This window comes from Tiliqua scincoides, chromosome 1 (assembly GCF_035046505.1).
Source record: "Tiliqua scincoides isolate rTilSci1 chromosome 1, rTilSci1.hap2, whole genome shotgun sequence".
In the NCBI taxonomy this organism is placed as follows: domain Eukaryota; kingdom Metazoa; phylum Chordata; class Lepidosauria; order Squamata; family Scincidae; genus Tiliqua; species Tiliqua scincoides.
In genome coordinates, this window is record NC_089821.1 from 225660166 (window position 1) to 225680065 (window position 19900).

A 19900-nucleotide genomic window follows, 5' to 3' on the forward strand; every position below is an offset into this window, starting at 1 on the left:
ACACTCTTTGTACTTATGACAGCATATTCTGTCAGAAATAAATGACTCATACATACACATTTATCCTCAGATCCGCAGGCAATGAACTGTCCACAAGGAGAAACAGCAATTCCACAGGGGTGACAACGATTACTATGACCCCCAAAACGACGTTCGCATCTTCAGAAAAACATAAATATATTATTTTGCTGTAAATTCCTTTAGTATATTTTCCAACCTAATATGTGTACAATGGATTTCTTATCCAGAGGAACTAGAACAACCCAATGAAAAAATACTAACATTAATTAAATGAATATGTTATTATGATTTACTTTAGCAAGTCCTTTTCAGAGTACCACCTGATATTCTTCTCATGTGAACTGGAAAATTCATTATTAAGATTTATAGACTGCTTTTCAACAAAAGAAGTTCACAAAGCAAAAATAAATAAATAAATAGTTCCCTATCCCAAAAAGGCTCAAAACCTAAAAAGATCTCAAGGAGGACACCAGCAAACAGCCGCTGGACAAGAAGCTCTACTGGGCTGAATAGGAACAGTTGCTAAATTTGGGTACAACTTTTAAAAGGTGCCTCTTCACCCAGTCAGCAAGAGTGGAAGTGAATTAGAAGTTCTGAAAACAGGTTGACAATTGATTAGAAAACTTTTCCAAGTAGCAAACAGTTAATGGATCACAATCAGGAAGGGAATAGTCTCTACTGGACAATGCTCTCAGGTCAACAGAGTTGTATAACATAGGGCGCAATCCTAACTGATTTTCCAGCAGTGACCTAGCTGCAATGCAGCCCCAAGGTAAGGTAATAAACATGCCCTTACCTTGAGGAGGCCTCCTTGACTGCCTCCCCACTGCAGGATGCAGTGCACACCACATTGGCACAGCTATGTCAGTGCTGGAAAGTTGGTTAGGATTGAGCCCATAACCAGTAAATTATGTATGGCTGCAAACCTATACTTACCTGAGAGTAAGTCCCAACAAACACAATAGAACTTAATTCTGAGTAACCATGTATAGAATTGCACTGTAAATCATGTAATGCAAGCATTTTTATATTACTAAATAGGAACTCCAAAATCAAAGCACCAGAGCTTGCTTATAATAACAGGGGGCCCCCCATATCTGCAGATCCTGTACCCGTGGTTTCAGGTATCCAGGGATGTGGGGACCCACCTGCCCCCACTAAATCATTTTAGAAAGTTATCGGGGTGAAAATCAGCTTGCTCAAACAAGCCAATTTTTGCCCAAGTAACTTTTAAAAATGATTTAATGGGTGCATCGGACCAACCCCCACTTTCTGCATGCCCCCCAGAGGCCCATTAAACTATTTTAAAAACTTACTGGATGCACATTCTTGTTTAAGCAGGCTGTGTTTGCAGCCAGAAGGAAGGAAGGAACAAAAGTGAGGTCTTCCTATTGGTGTTCACCTACTGGTGTTCTCTTTAACCATTCTCGCTACTTAAGGACAAAGCAGCTGGAATGGTTAAAGAGAACACTAGTGAAGTCCATAGGAAGACCACATTACTTTAATTTTTGCCCTGGTAAGAGTTTAAAATGGTGTAATGGGTGTGGGGGTTGGGGGTTGGGGGGCATCTGCAGTTTCTGCAGACCCCGGTATCCGCAGGAGGGTCCAGAACAGAGCCCCTGAGGATACGGGGACATGCCTGTATAAGTTTATGAAATGTGGAGTACTTCAGTACACAGAACGTTTTTCTAACAAGCTGCTTTGTTTGCCTAGGACAAGTCTGATTATAACCGAATTTATTTACACAAGATAAATCTTTGCATTTGAAAAATATTAACTGTACTTTTATATCACAAATTTCCCTCTTTGCTACCATAAAAAAAATGGTAACAGGAACTTGTGGGGAAGCATTTCTATCTCAAGGATACTTTGTATTAGATTTGAAAACTACTAAAAATTTCAACAACACTTGGCCACATCAATGGGAGACCAGTAGGAAACTGATGAGTTGGAATTCATTTGCAGATTTGATATGGTTATACTTGGGCTCCAGAGACTAGGAATGCCTAGTTCACTACAGGTTCTCTTTAGTTATGCACACTATTCATTGTGCTTTATTAGTTCACTATTGTTGGGAATGGGCAACAAGTGAATTGGATGTTTTGCTCTTTTGATTAGCTTGTGTTTTCATCTGCACTCTAGTTGTCTATATCAGTGGAAGACATTTCATCTACCACCATCAGATTCTTAAGGAAACAGCCCAGTTAGTGCTTCTGCCACTGAGAGCTCCATCCAGGAATGGAGCGTTCCACTTACGGAAGGGGCCCTCTGAAATTACTCTTTGGCTGGTTTTGTGACATATTAAAACACATGTTCCATGAAAAACAAATTCTATGGTGTTAAACAATCACTTCAAATTTTTTCCCAGTACGTGGACAAGGCTAGAAGAGCAATCAGTCATTCAACTGCCACTTATTGCCTGAAGAGTAAAAGATTTCAGAGAAAGCTTTAGCATTAACTAGGAATGGATGGTATTCTATGGGTAGTATCCCAACTATCATCCTCTTCATGAATGGAAGGAACATTTTGCTCATACAAGGAGTCCTTGCATGAGTAGCAGCTTCCACTGATGAAAGTGCAAGTCAAGACCTACCTGTTGTAATTAAAGTGCTGCTACAAAAGGATCCCACAAGCGTTGCTGAGGCAGCTGACACACAGCCATGCAACATTCCTGACTTGCACTCCTTAGGCAGAAAGTAGGCACAAACTGCCACAACTAACATCTGGTAACTGTATAGTGAAGTTGTTTTGCCAAGTTCTCTCTATGTTCTCCACAGTACAATGCTTAGCAAATAATGTATACAATGTGTGACTTTTTATTTTACTAATAATTTGCTGCAGCTATTGTACTGTTGTGCATGATCTTCCTATTCTAAAATTAGGCCTCTGGGGAAAAATGTTGGCATATATTTCCATTACAGAATCAGTATACCACCAACTCCACCTGACATTTCCTGTAACTATTGCATTCTTTACACTAGTCTTGTAAATGATTATTAGCACTTACTACCACCACATCTATTTAGACAACAAATATACTACAAATATTGAGTAGTGTTCTAATTCATTGGAGCTGCTGGTGGATAAGACAAAAATAGTTTGGGGTAGGTGAAAAAGCTGCCATCCATGGCCAATTTGGATGACAGAAAAAATTCCTACCCAGCTCTCATGATGAAGGACTGGCTAATCTCATACTTGTAACCTGTGATGGAGTTTTCTGCCAGAAATCTGTCCAATCCCCTTTTAAAGGCATCTAGGCCAGACGCCATCACCACATCCTGTGGCAAGGAGTACCACAAAGTACACGCTGGGTAAAGAAACATTTTCTATTGTCTGTTCTAACTCTCCCAAAACTCAGTGTTAATGAGTGCTAGTGCTCCCTACTCCTTGTGCTATGTGAGAGGGAAAAGAGCATCCTTCAATCCACTCTATCCATCCCCTACATAATCTTGTAAGTCTCAATCATGTTTCCCCTCAGGTGCCTCTCAGAGCCTCAAACACTGTAGCCTTTCCTCATAAGTAAGGAGCCCCAGCCCAGTACAGCTCAGGAACTGAGAACTTAAAGGATTGCCTACTCCCACTTCCACCTGTTTGTGTATTAAGATAATCTGCAGGGGTTCCCACTGATGGAGATTAGGAAGGTAGTGACAAGAGAAAAGGTGTTTTTTGTTTGTTTGTTTATTTGTGGGTTTTTTTGGCTGTGATGCCTTATTTCTGGACTGCTCTCCAAAGGAAATCTTATCTGGTGCTCCCTCCGAAGTCTTTTACGTGCCAAGAAAGACCTTTTTTTATTTTTCCAGACTTTTAATATAATGTCTAATATGTTTTGTCTTGCTATAATCTCTCCTGTTTCATCATTGTCCTGCTTAATAGTCACTTTTATCACATTGGCTTGTATATTTGTTAGCTGCCCTGGAAGTATTTGCATTGAAGAGTAGGAAATCAATGCATACAATAAAATAAATAAGATTATTAGACTAAACTTGGAAGTATTAAGATTTCTTTTATGTCTCATATTTAAAATATGTCAGTATGAAATAATGTATTAAGGAATATAACCAGCTTTACATCAAAACACCCTCTCATGTGGGTGGTAGTACATGCAAACAGATTGCCCACAAAGTTTGGAGTTCAATTTCTAAAGTCTCCAAATGGCATTCTTAAGTCTCCAATGATATCAAGAGAGGTAGGGCAGAAAAAGGGGTACAAAGCCAAAGAAAGAGGGGAGTGGAGGTCTCTCAGAAAGGTGGACTGATGACAATACTTATGGTACATGGAAGAGTAGGGCCCTGAATACACCAGTTTGCTTATCCAGCTTTTACTTTTAACTGTTTTTCCATTCATCTACTCTTTCCATTCATCTACTCTTCTTAAATTAATGTTTTCGGGGAGGCAGCAGGTAAGTGACCTGTGAAAAACATTCAACTTTTTCATTATTCATGAACTGTAGTTAGACCAGTTGATTACAAAAACATAAGGATGTAACTGAGTCCAACACCAAAAGTCACTCATTTTATTACTTTTTAACATATGGTAGTGGTAATAAACATTTACAGTTTGGCAAGACCTTACAAGCTTCCTTAAAAAAATAAGATAAGATTAAATGATAAAATAACAAGAACACTGATATTAAGCTGGCTCCCACATTCTTCCAAAGCTGTTTTTCCACAACGCTTTACCTGGACACTTTCTACATTTTGCTGATTTACAGCAATGTCCCCACATATTAGTTCTTTTCTGTACTGCTGCCCCAGTTTGTAATACTGTATATGTAATGTCTTTCAGGTCAGACAAGATGAAATAGATTTTCAAGGTTAAAAATATGCATGTTATTACCGAATGCCAGTTTTAAAGCCCCACAGATTTCAAACAGCATTCAACTCCATATCTGCCTTTTCTATCTTTCACGTCCACCTTTTGATGTAAGGGTATTTCATTTATTGCAGAAAGTGCACAGAGTGAACAGGGCAGGGGGAGGGCAGAATGGGGAGGAGATGGAGTGGGGATGGGTGGATCAGGCCTGTAAGGGGGGTAGGTTTGGAAGTGGCAGCGCCTGCCACATCCAAACTCCCTTTCTGGGCCTTATCCACCTGCATGGATCAACGCAGCCTCCTGCCAATGATATTTGCTGGTGCAGGTCCAAGTTGTCCCTTTGCAGCTGCTGGGGCTTATCCCAGGGCAAAGGGATAAATATTTACTACCCTGAGGAAACCTCTAGCGGCCAAGAATGCCCTATGGCTGCAGTTTTAAAACTCTCAGGGAGTTTGAAAGCCACAGTAACTTCTTGCGAGGGTGGGGGGAGAGGCAGCGGGGGCAGGGGGAAGGCAGTAGCACGATCCCCAGGATCGCACCACTTAGGGGGGCTGCAGGAGCTTGGGTACGCTTACCAGAGGCTCCTGCAGCCTCCTGGGGGTGCGGGGAGCTCTGTGCGGCTGTTTGCAGGGCTCCCTGATGCTTCACAAGTGAAAGTGGAGCAATCACACTCCACTTCTGGTTTAGCAGAAGTAGAACATGATCACTCCACTTTTACTTGTGAAGCTTCAGGGAGCCCTGCAGAGAGCTGCATAGGGCTCCCCACACCCCCGGGAGGCCGCAGGAGGCTCTGGTAAGTGTACCCAAGCCCCTGCAGCCCCCCCAAGTGGTGCGATCCTGGGGAACGTGCCAATGCCTCCCCCCTGCCTCCTGGCTGCCCCCGCCCCTTAAGGGGAAATAGGCCAGGACCCACAGGCTGGGGCGTCGCAACGCCCCGGTCTGAAAAGCCCCGCCCTATGGGATGAAGGAAGCTGTGCCAGCTCTGCTGAATCACCATGCAGGGATTTAGATAGAAGTGGGCTGCCCGAAGTAGAGTATGTAGAATCATTAGTATATATTCAGAAATCTGCACATATTGAAACCTTAAAAGAAATCTGTATTTAAAATGACAGAAAAAATATGTATACATGTCAGGTGATAGGGTAAAAAAATAGGCACTGCTATTCACAAAAAAAGAGATTTATTTCCATTACATGTGCAACTATTTTCGTCCTAGTTAGCTGAAAAAATGTCACCATGAACGTTTAATTTGTTTCACATGTATGAACAATTGATGCAACATTTTGCCTTTTTCATTTTAATATACATAAGTATCTTACCTCAGAGTTCTCAAATCCCAGAGTTTGATGCCATCACCAATGGCTGTTGTCAAGAATAGGTTGTAATTTTCATATTGCTGAGTGCTAAAAGCTGATCCCTTTAAGACAGAACATTAATTTAAAATTACTGAATTCTATGTGGTTAGATATCACCTCTAGATATGCAGTTGTGCCAAAAATATATATGGACCACAGCAAAAATTTAAAAAATTCATCAGTATGCCAAAGTTTTCACACACTTCAGAACAACCACCTCAACATTGGTTAATTTGCCTCTTGTCCTTTTCATACAGTCAGTTCCTTTGGGAATGGAAGCTACTTGAATGACCAAACTTTTGGTAACGGGTCATGGGCAAGGAAACACATGCATTCACAGATGCCAGAAACTAGAAGCCAAGAAGGCAGAGAGGGAAGAGAAACTTGGGATTTTGGCTTATATGCCAAATGTTGCAACTACTGACAGTGAAAAATAAAGATGTTTTCCATGGTTGGATTGTCCTTCAACCTAAAGGTTATACAGATATTAGGAGAAGAGCATAGGTTAAGTAGCATTAGCAATGTCGCATTTCCCTCCAATGCGGTATTTATGAATTCCTGCCACTAATTTATTGTACATTTTAGACAAATATTCTACAAATGCTTATTGCTATCACTTACATTGGGCGCAGCAGATCGGGCGCAGCAGATGGAACGCTGAGTGCAGCACTACTCTGAGCTATATTCCAGAGAAAATGTAGTCACCGAAGAAGCACTGAACAACACTGAGTGCCTGCCTGTGATGAAAGAGCTTGACAGTGAACCAACCCTAGAAGAACTTCACGTGGCCCTGGACTCCCTTGCCTTTGGCAAGGCACCTGGAAAAGACAGCATCCCTGCTGAAGTCCTAAAATGCTGCAAAGAGATCATCGTCACTGAGCTGCATGAAATCCTCTGTCTCTGCTGGAGAGAAGGTGGAGTACCTCAAGACATGAGGGATGCAAACATCATCACGCTGTACAAGAACAAAGGTGACAGGGGTGACTGCAACAACTACCGCGGCATCTCTCTCCTTAGCGTTGTAGGAAAGCTGTTTGCCCGAGTTGTACTAAAGAGGCTCCAGGTACTTGCAGAGAGCGTCTATCCAGAATCGCAGTGTGGATTCCGAGCCAACAGGTCCACCACTGATATGGTATTCTCCCTTAGACAACTGCAGGAGAAATGCAGGGAACAACGACAGCCACTCTTTATAGCCTTCATAGATCTCACAAAGGCTTTCGACCTGGTCAGCAGAGACGGCCTCTTCAAGATTCTCCCCAAGATTGGATGTCCACCCAGGCTCCTCAGCATCATCAGATCTTTCCACAAGGACATGAAGGGCACTGTTGTCTTCGATGGCTCCACATCAGACCCTTTTGACATCCGAAGCGGAGTGAAGCAGGGCTGTGTTCTTGCACCAACCTTGTTTGGGATTTTCTTCGCTGTCCTGCTGAAGCAGGCCTTTGGAACTGCAACAGAAGGCATCTATCTCCGGACCAGATCAGACGGAAAGCTCTTCAACCTCTCCAGACTGAGAGCAAAATCCAAAGTCCAGCTGAAATGTCTGCGTGACTTCCTCTTTGCCGACGATGCAGCTGTCACTACCCACTCTGCCAAAGATCTCCAGCAGCTCATGGATCGTTTTAGCAAGGCCTGCCAAGATTTTGGACTGACAATCAGCCTGAAGAAAACACAGGTCATGGTTCAGGATGTGGACTCACCTCCCTGCATTACAATCTCTGAGCATGAACTGGAGGTTGTCCATGACTTTGTGTACCTTGGCTCAACGATCTCCGACACTCATTCTCTCGATACCGAGCTAAACAAGCGCATCGGTAAAGCAGCTACCACGTTTTCCAGACTCACAAAGAGAGTCTGGTCCAACAAGAAGCTGACGGAACATACCAAGATCCAGGTCTACAGAGCTTGCGTCCTGAGTACACTTCTGTACTGCAGCGAGTCATGGACTCTTCGCTCACAACAGGAGAGGAAACTGAGCGCTTTCCACATGCGCTGCCTCCGACGCATCCTCGGCATCACCTGGCAGGACAAAGTTCCAAACAACACAGTCCTGGAACGTGCTGGAATCCCTAGCATGTATTCACTGCTGAAACAGAGACGCCTGCGTTGGCTTGGTCATGTCGTGAGAATGGATGATGGCCGGATCCCAAAGGATCTCCTCTATGGAGAACTCGTGCAAGGAAAGCGCCCTACAGGTAGACCACAGCTGCGATACAAGGACATCTGCAAGAGGGATCTGAAGGCCTTAGGGATGGACCTCAACAAGTGGGAAACCCTGGCCTCTGAGCGGCCCGCTTGGAGGCAGGCTGTGCAGCATGGCCTTTCCCAGTTTGAAGAGACACTTTGCCAACAGTCTGAGGCTAAGAGGCAAAGAAGGAAGGCCCATAGCCAGGGAGACAGACCAGGGACAGACTGCACTTGCTCCTGGTGTGGAAGGGATTGTCACTCCCGGATTGGCCTTTTCAGCCACACTAGACGCTGTGCCAGAACCACCTTTCAGAGCGCGATACCATAGTCTTTCGAGACTGAAGGTTGCCAATACAAATCACTTACAGCACAATTCTATGAATGTCTACTCAGAAATAAACCCAACTGAATTCAGTGGAACATATTCCCAGGTAATTACATATAGGATTGCAGCCTTAGATGGCAACAATACTCCCTACATGGCAACCAATATAAGAATAAAATACAAAAATTTGTTTCATAATTTGGATTTTTCAGATTTCTGAATATTTGCTTATACATCACATGTAGACATGAACATTACAGAGGGAGGGGAGCACGTGGGTACACTCCAGAGGTGACCTTTGTAATCAAGGAACCGGTCCTCAATCACCAAGCATTGTTCTTCCATGAACCAAATATTTGTAATGTCTAATCAACACCATGGCAGCAGAAAAAGGCCTGGTGCCAAGCATTTTCAACTGCACCAGAATAAACGAATTTCTCAGAAAATACAAAGCCCTTTACTGGAATATGTTTTGTTTAGCAACAGGTTAAGTAAATTATCTCTGCACTTTTATCATATATCACAAGAAGAATGGATAACAGTGGTTCTCAAACTGTTCTCAGGAACCCACCAGTGGGTCATGACCCAATTTTTGGTGGGTCACAAAATTAACAGGGCAAATTAGACTATGTGCATCAAGGGTTAAACAAGCTGCTACTTGGGGGGAACACTGCCTTTTTCTAAAGATGATTCAGGGCTTAATGAGGTTATGAACCAAATAGCATATAAGCATACCTGCTTATTCTTAGTTTTAGCAATGTAACTGATAGCTCAAAATCCAACATGCATCAAGAATTGCAGCTAAAAAATACCAGACAGGGTATGCAACAATTTCCAAAGACATTTGAACATCTTGAGGATCAGGGATTATCAAAGATGGCACCCAAGGATTAAAAAAATGCTAAGTACCTACAACTGAACTGTACTTCAGACACAGCATGATTCTGGGGCTACCTTGGGGTCAAGAACTGGAAAGCTTGAATTCCTATCCCTCCTCAGCCAAAGACTTATCAGATTGCCTTGGGGAAGTCATAAGTCCTGACCCAAAGCTCCTTGTGTGCTCCAAACTTGAGACATATAAAATTATGGCAGAAGACCTCGGGCAAATACCGCTGCCCGAACAGCCCCTCCTGACCGAGGAATTAAGTCAGATAGAGGTTGAAAGAGAAGATGTTTCAGACCTCATTGATAAATTAAAGATCAATAAGTCACCGGGCCCTGATGGCATCCACTCAAGAGTTATTAAGGAATTAAAGAATGAAGTTGCTGATCTCTTGACTAAAATATGCAACTTGTCCCTCAAAACGGCCACGGTCCCAGAGGATTGGAGGACAGCAAATGTCATATCAATCTTTAAAAAGGGAAAGAGGGGGGACCTGGGAAACTATAGGCTGGTCAGCCTAACATCTATACCTGGTAAGATGGTGGAATGCCTCATCAAAGATAGGATCTCAAAACACATAGACGAACAGGCCTTGCTGAGGGAGAATCAACATGGCTTCTGTAAGGATAAGTCTTGCCTCACAAACCTTTTAGAATTCTTTGAAAAAGTCAACAGGCATATGGATGCGGGACAACCTGTGGACATTATATATCTGGACTTTCAGAAGGCATTCGACACGGTCCCTCACCAAAGGCTACTGAAAAAACTCCACAGTCAGGGAATTAGAGGGCAGGTCCTCTCATGGACTGAGAATTGGCTGAAGACCAGGAAACAGAGAGTGGGTGTCAATGGGCAATTTTCACAATAGAGAGAAGTGAAAAGCAGTGTGCCCCAAGGATCTGTCCTGGGAACAGTGCTTTTCAACCTCTTCATAAATGACCTGGAAGGGGTGAGTAGTGAGGTGGCAAAGTTTGCAGATGACACCAAACTTTTCCGAGTGGTGAAGACCAGAAGTGATTGTGAGGAGCTCCAGAAGGATCTCTCCAGACTGGCAGAATGGGCAGCAAAATGGCAGGTGCGTTTCAATGTAAGTAAGTGTAAAGTCATGCACATTGGGGCAAAAAATCAAAACTTCACATATAGGCTGATGGGTTCTGAGCTGTCTGTGACAGATTACGAGAGAGATCTTGGGGAGGTGGTGGACAGGTCGATGAAAGTGTCGACCCAATGTGCGGCGGCAGTAAAGAAGGCCAATTCTATGCTTGGGATCATTAGAAAAGGTATTGAGAACAAAACGGCTAATATTATAATGCTGTTGTACAAATTGATGGTAAGGCCACACCTGGAGTACTGTGTCCACTTCTGGTTGCCACATCTCAAAAAGGACATAGTGGAAATGGAAAAGGTGCAAAAGAGAGTGACTAAGATGATTACTGAGTTGGGGCACCTTCCTTATGAGGAAAGGCTATGGCATTTGGGCCTCTTCAGCCTAGAAAAGAGATGCCTGAGGGGGGACATGATTGAGACATAAAAAATTATGCATGGGAAGGATAAAGTGGATAGAGAGATGCTCTTTACACTCTCACATAATACCAGAACCAGGGGACATCCACTAAAATTGAGTATTGGGAGGGTTAGGGCAGACAAAAGAAAATATTTCTTTACTGTGTGGTCGGTCTGTGGAACTCCCTGCCACAGGATGTGGTGACGGCATCTGGCCTGGATGCCTTTAAAAGGGGATTGGACAAGTTTCTGGAGGAAAAATCCATTATGGGTTACAAGCCATGATGTGTATGTGCAACCTCTTGATTTTAGAAATGGGCTATGTCAGAATGCCAGATGCAAGGGAGGGCACCAGGATGCAGGTCTCTTGTTATCTGGGGTGCTCCCTGAGGCATTTGGTGGGCCGCTGTGAGATACAGGAAGCTGGACTAGATGGGCCTATGGCCTGATCCAGTGGGGCTCTTCTTATGTTCTTATGCATGGGACTGATAAAACGGATAGAGGGAAGTTCTTTTCCCTCTCCCACAACATCAGAATCAGGAGACATCCACTAAAATTGAGGGTTGGGAGAGTTAGAACAAACAAAAGGAAATATTCCTTTACACAGAGTATTATTAACCTGCGGGACTCCTTGCAACAGGATGTGAAGATGGCATCTAGCCTAGATGCCTTTAAAAGGGAATGGGACAGATTTCTAGAGGAAAAGTCCATCACATATTACAGAGCATGAAGGGTATATGCTACCTCCTGGTTTTAGAAGTAGGCTACTTCAGAATGCCAAATGCAAGGGAATGGCAACAGGGTACAGGTATCTTGTCTGGTGTGGTCCCCGAGGCAGCTGGTGGGCCACTGTTCGATACAGGAAGCTGGACAAGATGGGCCTTTGGTCTGATCCAGTCAGGCTTTTCTTATGGTCTTACATGGGCCTTCCACATACTACTTCAGCATAGAGGTTCATAAGATTTGGTCATTCCAAACAGTGGCAAATTTTCTGGTGCTGTCTAATCGGTTAGTTGATGCACATATCATTTCTTTGCAGAGATGTTTACTGGACTATGTCATTGCCACTTTAATATAAAGCACCGAACAATCATACTGCACTGCTTTGCCTTAGATGGAATTAAAGAAAAAAAGATAAACCAATCTTTTAATGTGCCATCAAAAATATGGCTAAAATACAGGGGCAAGCATGCTTAACCCTATCGATTGCAATGGGTTTAAGAAAGTGCTTCTGGTCTCTGTCTAAAAACTAAATAATTATGGATTTTATATGCAATAATATAATAAGAGAGAAAGAGAAGAATCATGTTGCCTTCAGAACCATTTATTGAAAAAGTCTGTGTTGATAATGTTATATAAGACCCAAATTTCTATTAATATAATTTCAGCTTTAGCATCAGCATCTACTATGTCATGTTGCTATAACAGGCTATGATTCAGAAAAATTGAACTTAAAAACATAAGAAAAAAAGTGAAGGGCCTGTGTAGTCCAGTACCCTGTTTCCCACAGTGGCTCATTAGCTGCATTTGGGAAGCTCACAAGGTGACAGAGGCATATTTCTCTCCCCCACCACCCCAGGGTGATCCCAATAGATCTGCTAACTCAATTGGCACAGAAATGTTGCCCTTGCCACTATGCACATGATCCCGTTTCCTCAACCCCCATTAAAAAAGAAATCAAACTCGCACACATGCTCCACCACAACCGTTGCTTCTGGCCCCCACACCTCCTCCTTAGCTACCCAGAAGCAGCTGGGCAGGCAAGGAAAGGGGAACAGATTCTGAAACTCCTTATTCATCCCAGTATGAGTAAGCAGCCAACATTGGTTTGAACAGGAGCAGGAGCAAGAGCAAGTATGAGGTGGAAGTGTCAGATAGATAGATCTAAAAGTTGTTGTGTTTTTTTAAAGGAACGAGTGGGGGTTGGGGCTCCTTCTCACCTATCTGGTCTTCTTGCTGGGAGTACAAGGTGGCAGAGCAATCCTGTTTTGTTCACTCATTGAAATGTGTGATCAAGACTGCATCATATTGCTACTTCTCTCTGCAGTACCATTGCCACAGTTGCATCTGGCAGCAGCATAGAAGTAGATTGTCACTGCCCCAATTCTCCTCTCTCTCTCTCTCTCTCTCTCTCTCTCTCTCTCACACACACACACACACACACACACACACACACACACTGAGTGATCAACAAGACTATTGGAGCACCAACATAAGTGGCTCGATAGGTGGTGGATTAGAGGGGAACCTGTCACCGATTCCCTCCAATCCACCATTCAAAGGAGTTACTTCAGTCAGACTCATGACTAGGATGGTTCTGCTCTCAGAACCATTGCAACTGGTTTAGAGGCATATTGCTGTTGAAACTGGGGGTAGAACATAACCAACATGATTAATAGACATTGACAGATATAATCTCCATGAACTGGTTCAATCATCATATAAAGTTATCTATACTAAGGCCTTCATCATATCTATGGCAATGAATTCCACAGACAAATAATATGCTGTGTGAAGAACTACCCCTTCTGCCCCTCCTAAATAGTCCACTGATCAGTGACACTGAATGACCCCTGGTTCTAGTGTCATCAGAGAGGGGGGAAAAACTGTTCTCTATCCACTCTCCCACACTATCCATAATTCCATAAATCATATCCTCCCTTAACTGCTTTTTCTCCAAGATAAAAAGCCCCTAACACTTTTCATTTCTTATAAAGAAGGTGCTCCAGTCCTCTGATCATTTTGGTTGGCCTCCTTTGCAATTTTTCCAGTTATACAATATCCTTCTTGACATGTGGTAACCAGAACTGCACACAATATAACAAATGTGACTGTGCCATAGATTTGTATTGGGGCACTTCAATATTAGCAGTCTTTATGCCATTCCTAAAGACCTTAGTATGGAATTTGCTTTCTTCACCACTGCAACAGACTGGGTCAATGCTTTCATTATGACCCAAAGAATCTTTTCCTGGTTCATCACCAAGAGCTCAGACCCCATCAGCGTATATGCGAAGTTGGAATTGTTTGCCCCATTGAGCATCACTTTACATTCATTGACACTGAACTGTATTTGTCATTGAGCTGCCATTTACCCAGTATGGAGAAGTCCTTTGGGGACACTTTAAAAACTACTTTGGTTTTTACTATCTTGGTATCATCCTGTGCACCCTGCAAGGCTTTTATCTTTTTTATTCCCTTAACAGCAGCTCCTCAATGTCCTTCCATTGCCTAAAGAGGCTGCTGGATTGTGGCCATAGTGTTTTGCCATTAAGCATTTTACTTTAACATTATAATGCATGTTACAAAACTGCAAAGGTTGATTTAGGACCATAATCTCCAATTTTCCATTAAAAACAAGCTTCGATTTCTTTCTTCATGTGAATATGTCCACAACTTCAAATGTGCTCTGCTTAAATAACTTCAAGTTGCTTTGCTGACAGAGCGAAAAGAAAAGCCAGAAAAACTAAGCATTGATGTATCACAAATAATACTGCATTAGTTTAGTGAAGTTAAGTGTTATACCAGACCAGTCTCTCAGAAAACCACAAAAGTTATGCTAAAGTCATTCTAAAGAACAGTTTTAAAACCACAAAAGAAAAGTCATTCAAAACTAAGGATGGGTTGCTGTCGGTAGCCTAACCAATGAGCTTAAACACAGTAGGAAGACAAAGCTGGGCACAAGGAACAATTCTTAATATCCCAAAGTGTCTCTAATTCCTAAAATGTGGGTCTATATTGCTGAAACAACCTTGAGAATTAAAAAAGGCTGTGAATTCTGTATCTTCTGCCCAAGGCTGCAGTGGAGAAAAATGTGTAATCTATCCCTGTGGTTCTCAAACTTTGAGGGAGCTTTACTCCCTCAGTAAGTCTTTGCAGGCGAAGGGCTAGGGCACCAACGCAATCCCCAGGATCATGTTGCTAAGGGGGAGCGAGGGGGAGTGTTTTCCTCTTACTTTTAAGTAGGTAGGGCTGGGGGAGGCTGCAGGAGGTGTGAGGAGCCCTGTGCAGCAATCTGAAGGGCTCCCTGAGGCTTGGAATCTTCAAACGGGGAGATCACAAAGCACCTTCAGCAAACAGGAAATGCTTTGCGATCACTAGGTTTGAACATTCTAAGCCGTGGGGAGCCTCTTCCTCCATCCCTTAAAGGGATGGGGGAACCTTTACACACATTGGTTTGAGAACCACTCATCTTATTTATAAATGTTTAGCAAAAATGTATCACGATGATGACAACCACTAACCCGACTCCCAAGAACAGCTATGAACTGGATTCCATATAAGAGGAAGCGAAAACCAGGACGTCCAAAGATCACATGGAAAAAGACCTTCATTGAAGACCTAATGGCCATCAACCTGTCATGGGATGAAGCCGAGGCTGCTACAATTGATCAAGTATGATGGAGAGCATTTACTGCCCAATGCACTAAATGGGAGGATCTAAGTTTAAGTACGTATCATGATGACTGAAAAAAGATTTCAGTTCCAAAAGGTTTGCTCGAGGCCTATTAATAAAATAATACTATGTGAGTATATTTTAAAGTTTAGTAACAAATATTTTTGTTGATTGTGAGTAAGTTTTAATAGAATGATCTTCTTTCAGCTGCTTTGAATTTTCTAAAAAACTTAATGTTGTACTGCTATCCACGAAAGGGAGTAGGACTTTCTTCTGAGTAAATATGCATAGGATTGTGCCAGACTCCTGCAGCCATGCTCATTGGACAAAGGATGGGTGAGGGAGGGCAAAAGGAGGAGCCCAAAGGGGTTCTTGCCTTAGATTGGCTGGAAACCCAGGGAGGGGGAAAAAGGGAGGTGGGGAAGCCAGGAAGCAGTTAGAACATAAGAACATAAGAACAGCCCCACTGGATCAGGCCATAGGCCCATCTAGTCCAGCTTCCTGTATCTCACAGCGGCCCACCAAATGCCCCAGGGAGCACACCAGATAACAAGAGACCTCATCCTGGTGCCCTCCCCTACATCTGGCATTCTGACTTAACCCATTCCTAAAATCAGGAGGTTGCGCATACACATCATGGCTTGTACCCCATAATGGATTTTTCCTCCAGAAACCCGTCCAATCCCCTTTTAAAGGCGTCTAGGCTAGACGCCAGCACCACATCCTGTGGCAAGGAGTTCCACAGACTGACCACGCGCTGAGTAAATAAATATTTTCTTTTGTCTGTCCTAACCCGCCCAACACTCAATTTTAGTGGATGTCCCCTGGTTCTGGTATTATGTGAGAGTGTAAAGAGCATCTCCCTATCCACTCTGTCCATCCCCTGCATAATTTTGTATGTCTCAATCATGTCCCCCCTCAAGCGTCTCTTTTCTAGGCTGAAGAGGCCCAAACGCCGTAGCCTTTCCTCATAAGGAAGGTGCCCCAGCCCCGTAATCATCTTAGTCGCTCTCTTTTGCACCTTTTCCATTTCCACTATGTCTTTTTTGAGATGCGGCAACCAGAACTGGACACAATACTCCAGGTGTGGCCTTACCATCGATTTGTACAACGGCATTATAATACTAACCGTTTTGTTCTCAATACCCTTCCTAATGATCCCAAGCATAGAATTGGCCTTCTTCACTGCCGCCGCACATTGGGTCGACACTTTCATCGACCTGTCCACCACCACCCCAAGATCTCTCTCGTAATCTGTCACAGACAGCTCAGAACCCATCAGCCTATATCTAAAGTTTTGATTTTTTGCCCCAATGTGCATGACTTTACACTTACTGACATTGAAGCGCATCTGCCATTTTGCTGCCCATTCTGCCAGTCTGGAGAGATCCTTCTGGAGCTCCTCACAATCACTTCTGGTCTTTACCACTCGGAAAAGTTTGGTGTCGTCTGCAAACTTAGCCACTTCACTGCTCAACCCTGTCTCCAGGTCATTTATGAAGAGGTTGAAAAGCACCGGTCCCAGGACAGATCCTTGGGGCACACCGCTTTTCACCTCTCTCCATTGTGAAAATTGCCCATTGACACCCACTCTCTGCTTCCTGGCCTCCAACCAGTTCTCAATCCACGAGAGGACCTGTCCTCTAATTCCCTGACTGTGGAGTTTTTTCAGTAGCCTTTGGTGAGGGACCGTGTCAAACGCCTTCTGAAAGTCCAGATATATAATGTCTACGGGTTCTCCCGCATCCACATGCCTGTTGACCTTTTCAAAGAATTCTGTAAGGTTTGTGAGGCAAGACTTACCCTTACAGAAGCCATGCTGACTCTCCCTCAGCAAGGCCTGTTCGTCTATGTGTTTTGAGATCCTATCTTTGATGAGGCATTCCACCATCTTACCCGGTATGGATGTTAGGCTGACCGGCCTATAGTTTCCCGGGTCCCCCCTCTTTCCCTTTTTAAAAATAGGCGTGACATTTGCTATCCTCCAATCTTCTGGTACCGTGGCCGTTTTGAGGGACAAGTTGCATACCTTAGTCAAGAGATCTGCAACTTCATTCTTCAATTCCTTAATAACCCTTGGGTGGATGCCATCAGGGCCCGGTGACTTATTGATCTTTAATCTATCAATGAGGTCTGAAACATCTTCTCTTTTAACCTCTATCTGACTTAACTCCTCGGTTAGGAGGGGCCGTTCGGGCAGCGGTATCTGCCCGAGGTCTTCTGCCGTGAAGACAGATGCAAAGAACTCATTTAATTTCTCTGCCATCTCTAAGTCTCCTTTTATCTCCCCTTTCCCTCCCTCACCATCCAGAGGGCCAACCGCTTCTCTGGCGGGTTTCCTGCTTCTAACATATTTGAAGAAGCTTTTATTATTCCCCTTAATGTTGCTGGCCATGCGTTCCTCATAGTCTCGCTTGGCCTCCCCTATCACCTTCTTACATTTCTTTTGCCACAGTTTATGTTCCTTTTTATTCTCTTCATTAGGGCAAGACTTCCTCAGTTCCTCATGGCTTCAGCCATTGTTACTTGGGAGGAAGAAGCTGCCTCATTGAATGATAGGCAATGGGACTACTACTGAGTAGAGCTGCAAAGGATTGCATTACACTCTGAAAGTAAGTCTCCCAGCTGCTATAGCGTAACCCTTCTCCCACTAGCCATTTCTGTCACTCCCCCACTGTCCATCTCACCCCCTTCCACCTTGCCAAGCTCGGATGCCTCGCAGTCCTTTTTGATCCCTAACCCAAAAGACTCTGTTTCAAGTCAAAATGACTTAGGAATTTGGGGGGGGGGGGAGCAAAGGGCGCCCATTAAGACTCGTGCACGAGTCGAGGCAAAGGGGGTAGGGTTAGACTTGAGTCACCCTGCGGTGCCAAGTTCCCATCCCTGCTTCATTAATTATGCTTTACCTACACCTTGAGTACACACACACACACACACACACACACACACACACACACAGAGTGTATGTGCCCATATATGAACCCTCACAAATGTCAGTTTTCTCTCCATGACAGTGGCTATCCATTATCTAACTGAGCAGCTCCACAAAATGAGGCAGACACCCACAGAACTTCCAAATATTAAGAATACTTGTGTGTTTCCTTAGCTACAGAAAAAAATGTAACAAATGAACCTACCACATGACAAAAAGTTAAGGACAAGTATTTCAAATCCTTGATGGCAGAGGCCTCTTACCAATATTAACCACAGTAAACCAGGATATGGCTCTACTTTATCTACCATGTCAAACTTGCAGATTCACATGCTTACTTACCTCTAATATGGAGGGACTGAAGGCAAAGGGAGGAAAAAGGAGGAAAGTTGCCATTTGGACTCACTTTCTACCACGTGACAGATTATGTAACTTTTTAATGGAGTTTGTTCTGCTGGAATTCTCTCTGTAGCTAACATCTAAGGGAATGATCTTGTTTCATGTCATCAAAATAAAAAAATAAAGTCTAGATCATAGAGTAATTAGTTCCCAAAAATGCATTTAAAATTTTGATTTATGGATTAGAAGAAATAACAGAAACCACAAAAATTGTTTTCCACTACTGAACAAGTGGAATGTACTTAGACTAAATTTGGGAACATTTTTTTCCCTTTGACTACAGCATGCCAAGTTTAGCCAAGACTGAATTTTTATAGTAGCATTATACATATTAGAAGAAAATCAAGATTAAAACGGAACTGCTGACAGATTACTTTCCATAATACCAATATTATTTTAGCTCTATTGATACCAATCCAATAAACCAATCGGAAGCCAACATTAGAAAAATCTTTTAATTAAGACTGTCATCTAAGAAGAATACTTGTACATTGGTTTAATTGCAACCAATGGAATTTGTTTCCAAGTAAATGTGTTAAAAGATCAGAGTGCATGACAATGTTTATGAATAAAGGAAAATGGGGAAATTATGTATAACACCACCTCACAAAAGCAGAGTTTCTGTAACATTTCAATGTACATTATTGTCTAATGTGGTGCAGCTCAGTTCAACTAGAATATGCAGATTAGCATGACTCCTCCATCTCACAAGATACTTCCTGAGTGATCCTTGATGCTGAACAATACTTTGCTTCTCATTATTTTATAGCAATCATTGTACAGAATGAATCAACTAGTCAATGGCAGTCCATGTCATCTGAATCTCCCCCAAAATGCTGCCCCTAAAGATGTGCCTCTCCCCATGGACGAAGAGAGCAAGCATGGGGCAAACAGGTGAAAAAGTGAGCATAGGTGAGAGCTGCAACAGCTTCCCCCTCTTCTTCCTCCAGCACTGATAGAAGAAAGGGGGAGGAAAAAAAGCTGATGCACTCTAAATTACTTCTCTTTGCTCACTTGGCACTTACAGTGCACCAAGTTGATGGGGGAGAGGCAATTTGGAGCTTACCCACCCATTTCCCTTCCCTTT

General features: G+C 43.2%; 1 protein-coding gene across 1 annotated transcript in view; it reads right to left on the reverse strand.

Moving 5' to 3' along the window:
• Positions 1 to 19900, reverse strand: part of WDR27 (WD repeat domain 27) — a 155532-nt gene that overhangs the window by 102789 nt on the left and 32843 nt on the right. Inside the window, exons 22-23 of the mRNA XM_066623014.1 lie at positions 6153 to 6250; positions 57 to 159 (exon numbers count right to left, since the gene is read on the reverse strand). Of these exons, the coding sequence (XP_066479111.1) occupies positions 57 to 159; positions 6153 to 6250 (201 nt within the window). The remainder of the gene's footprint in view (positions 1 to 56; positions 160 to 6152; positions 6251 to 19900) is intronic.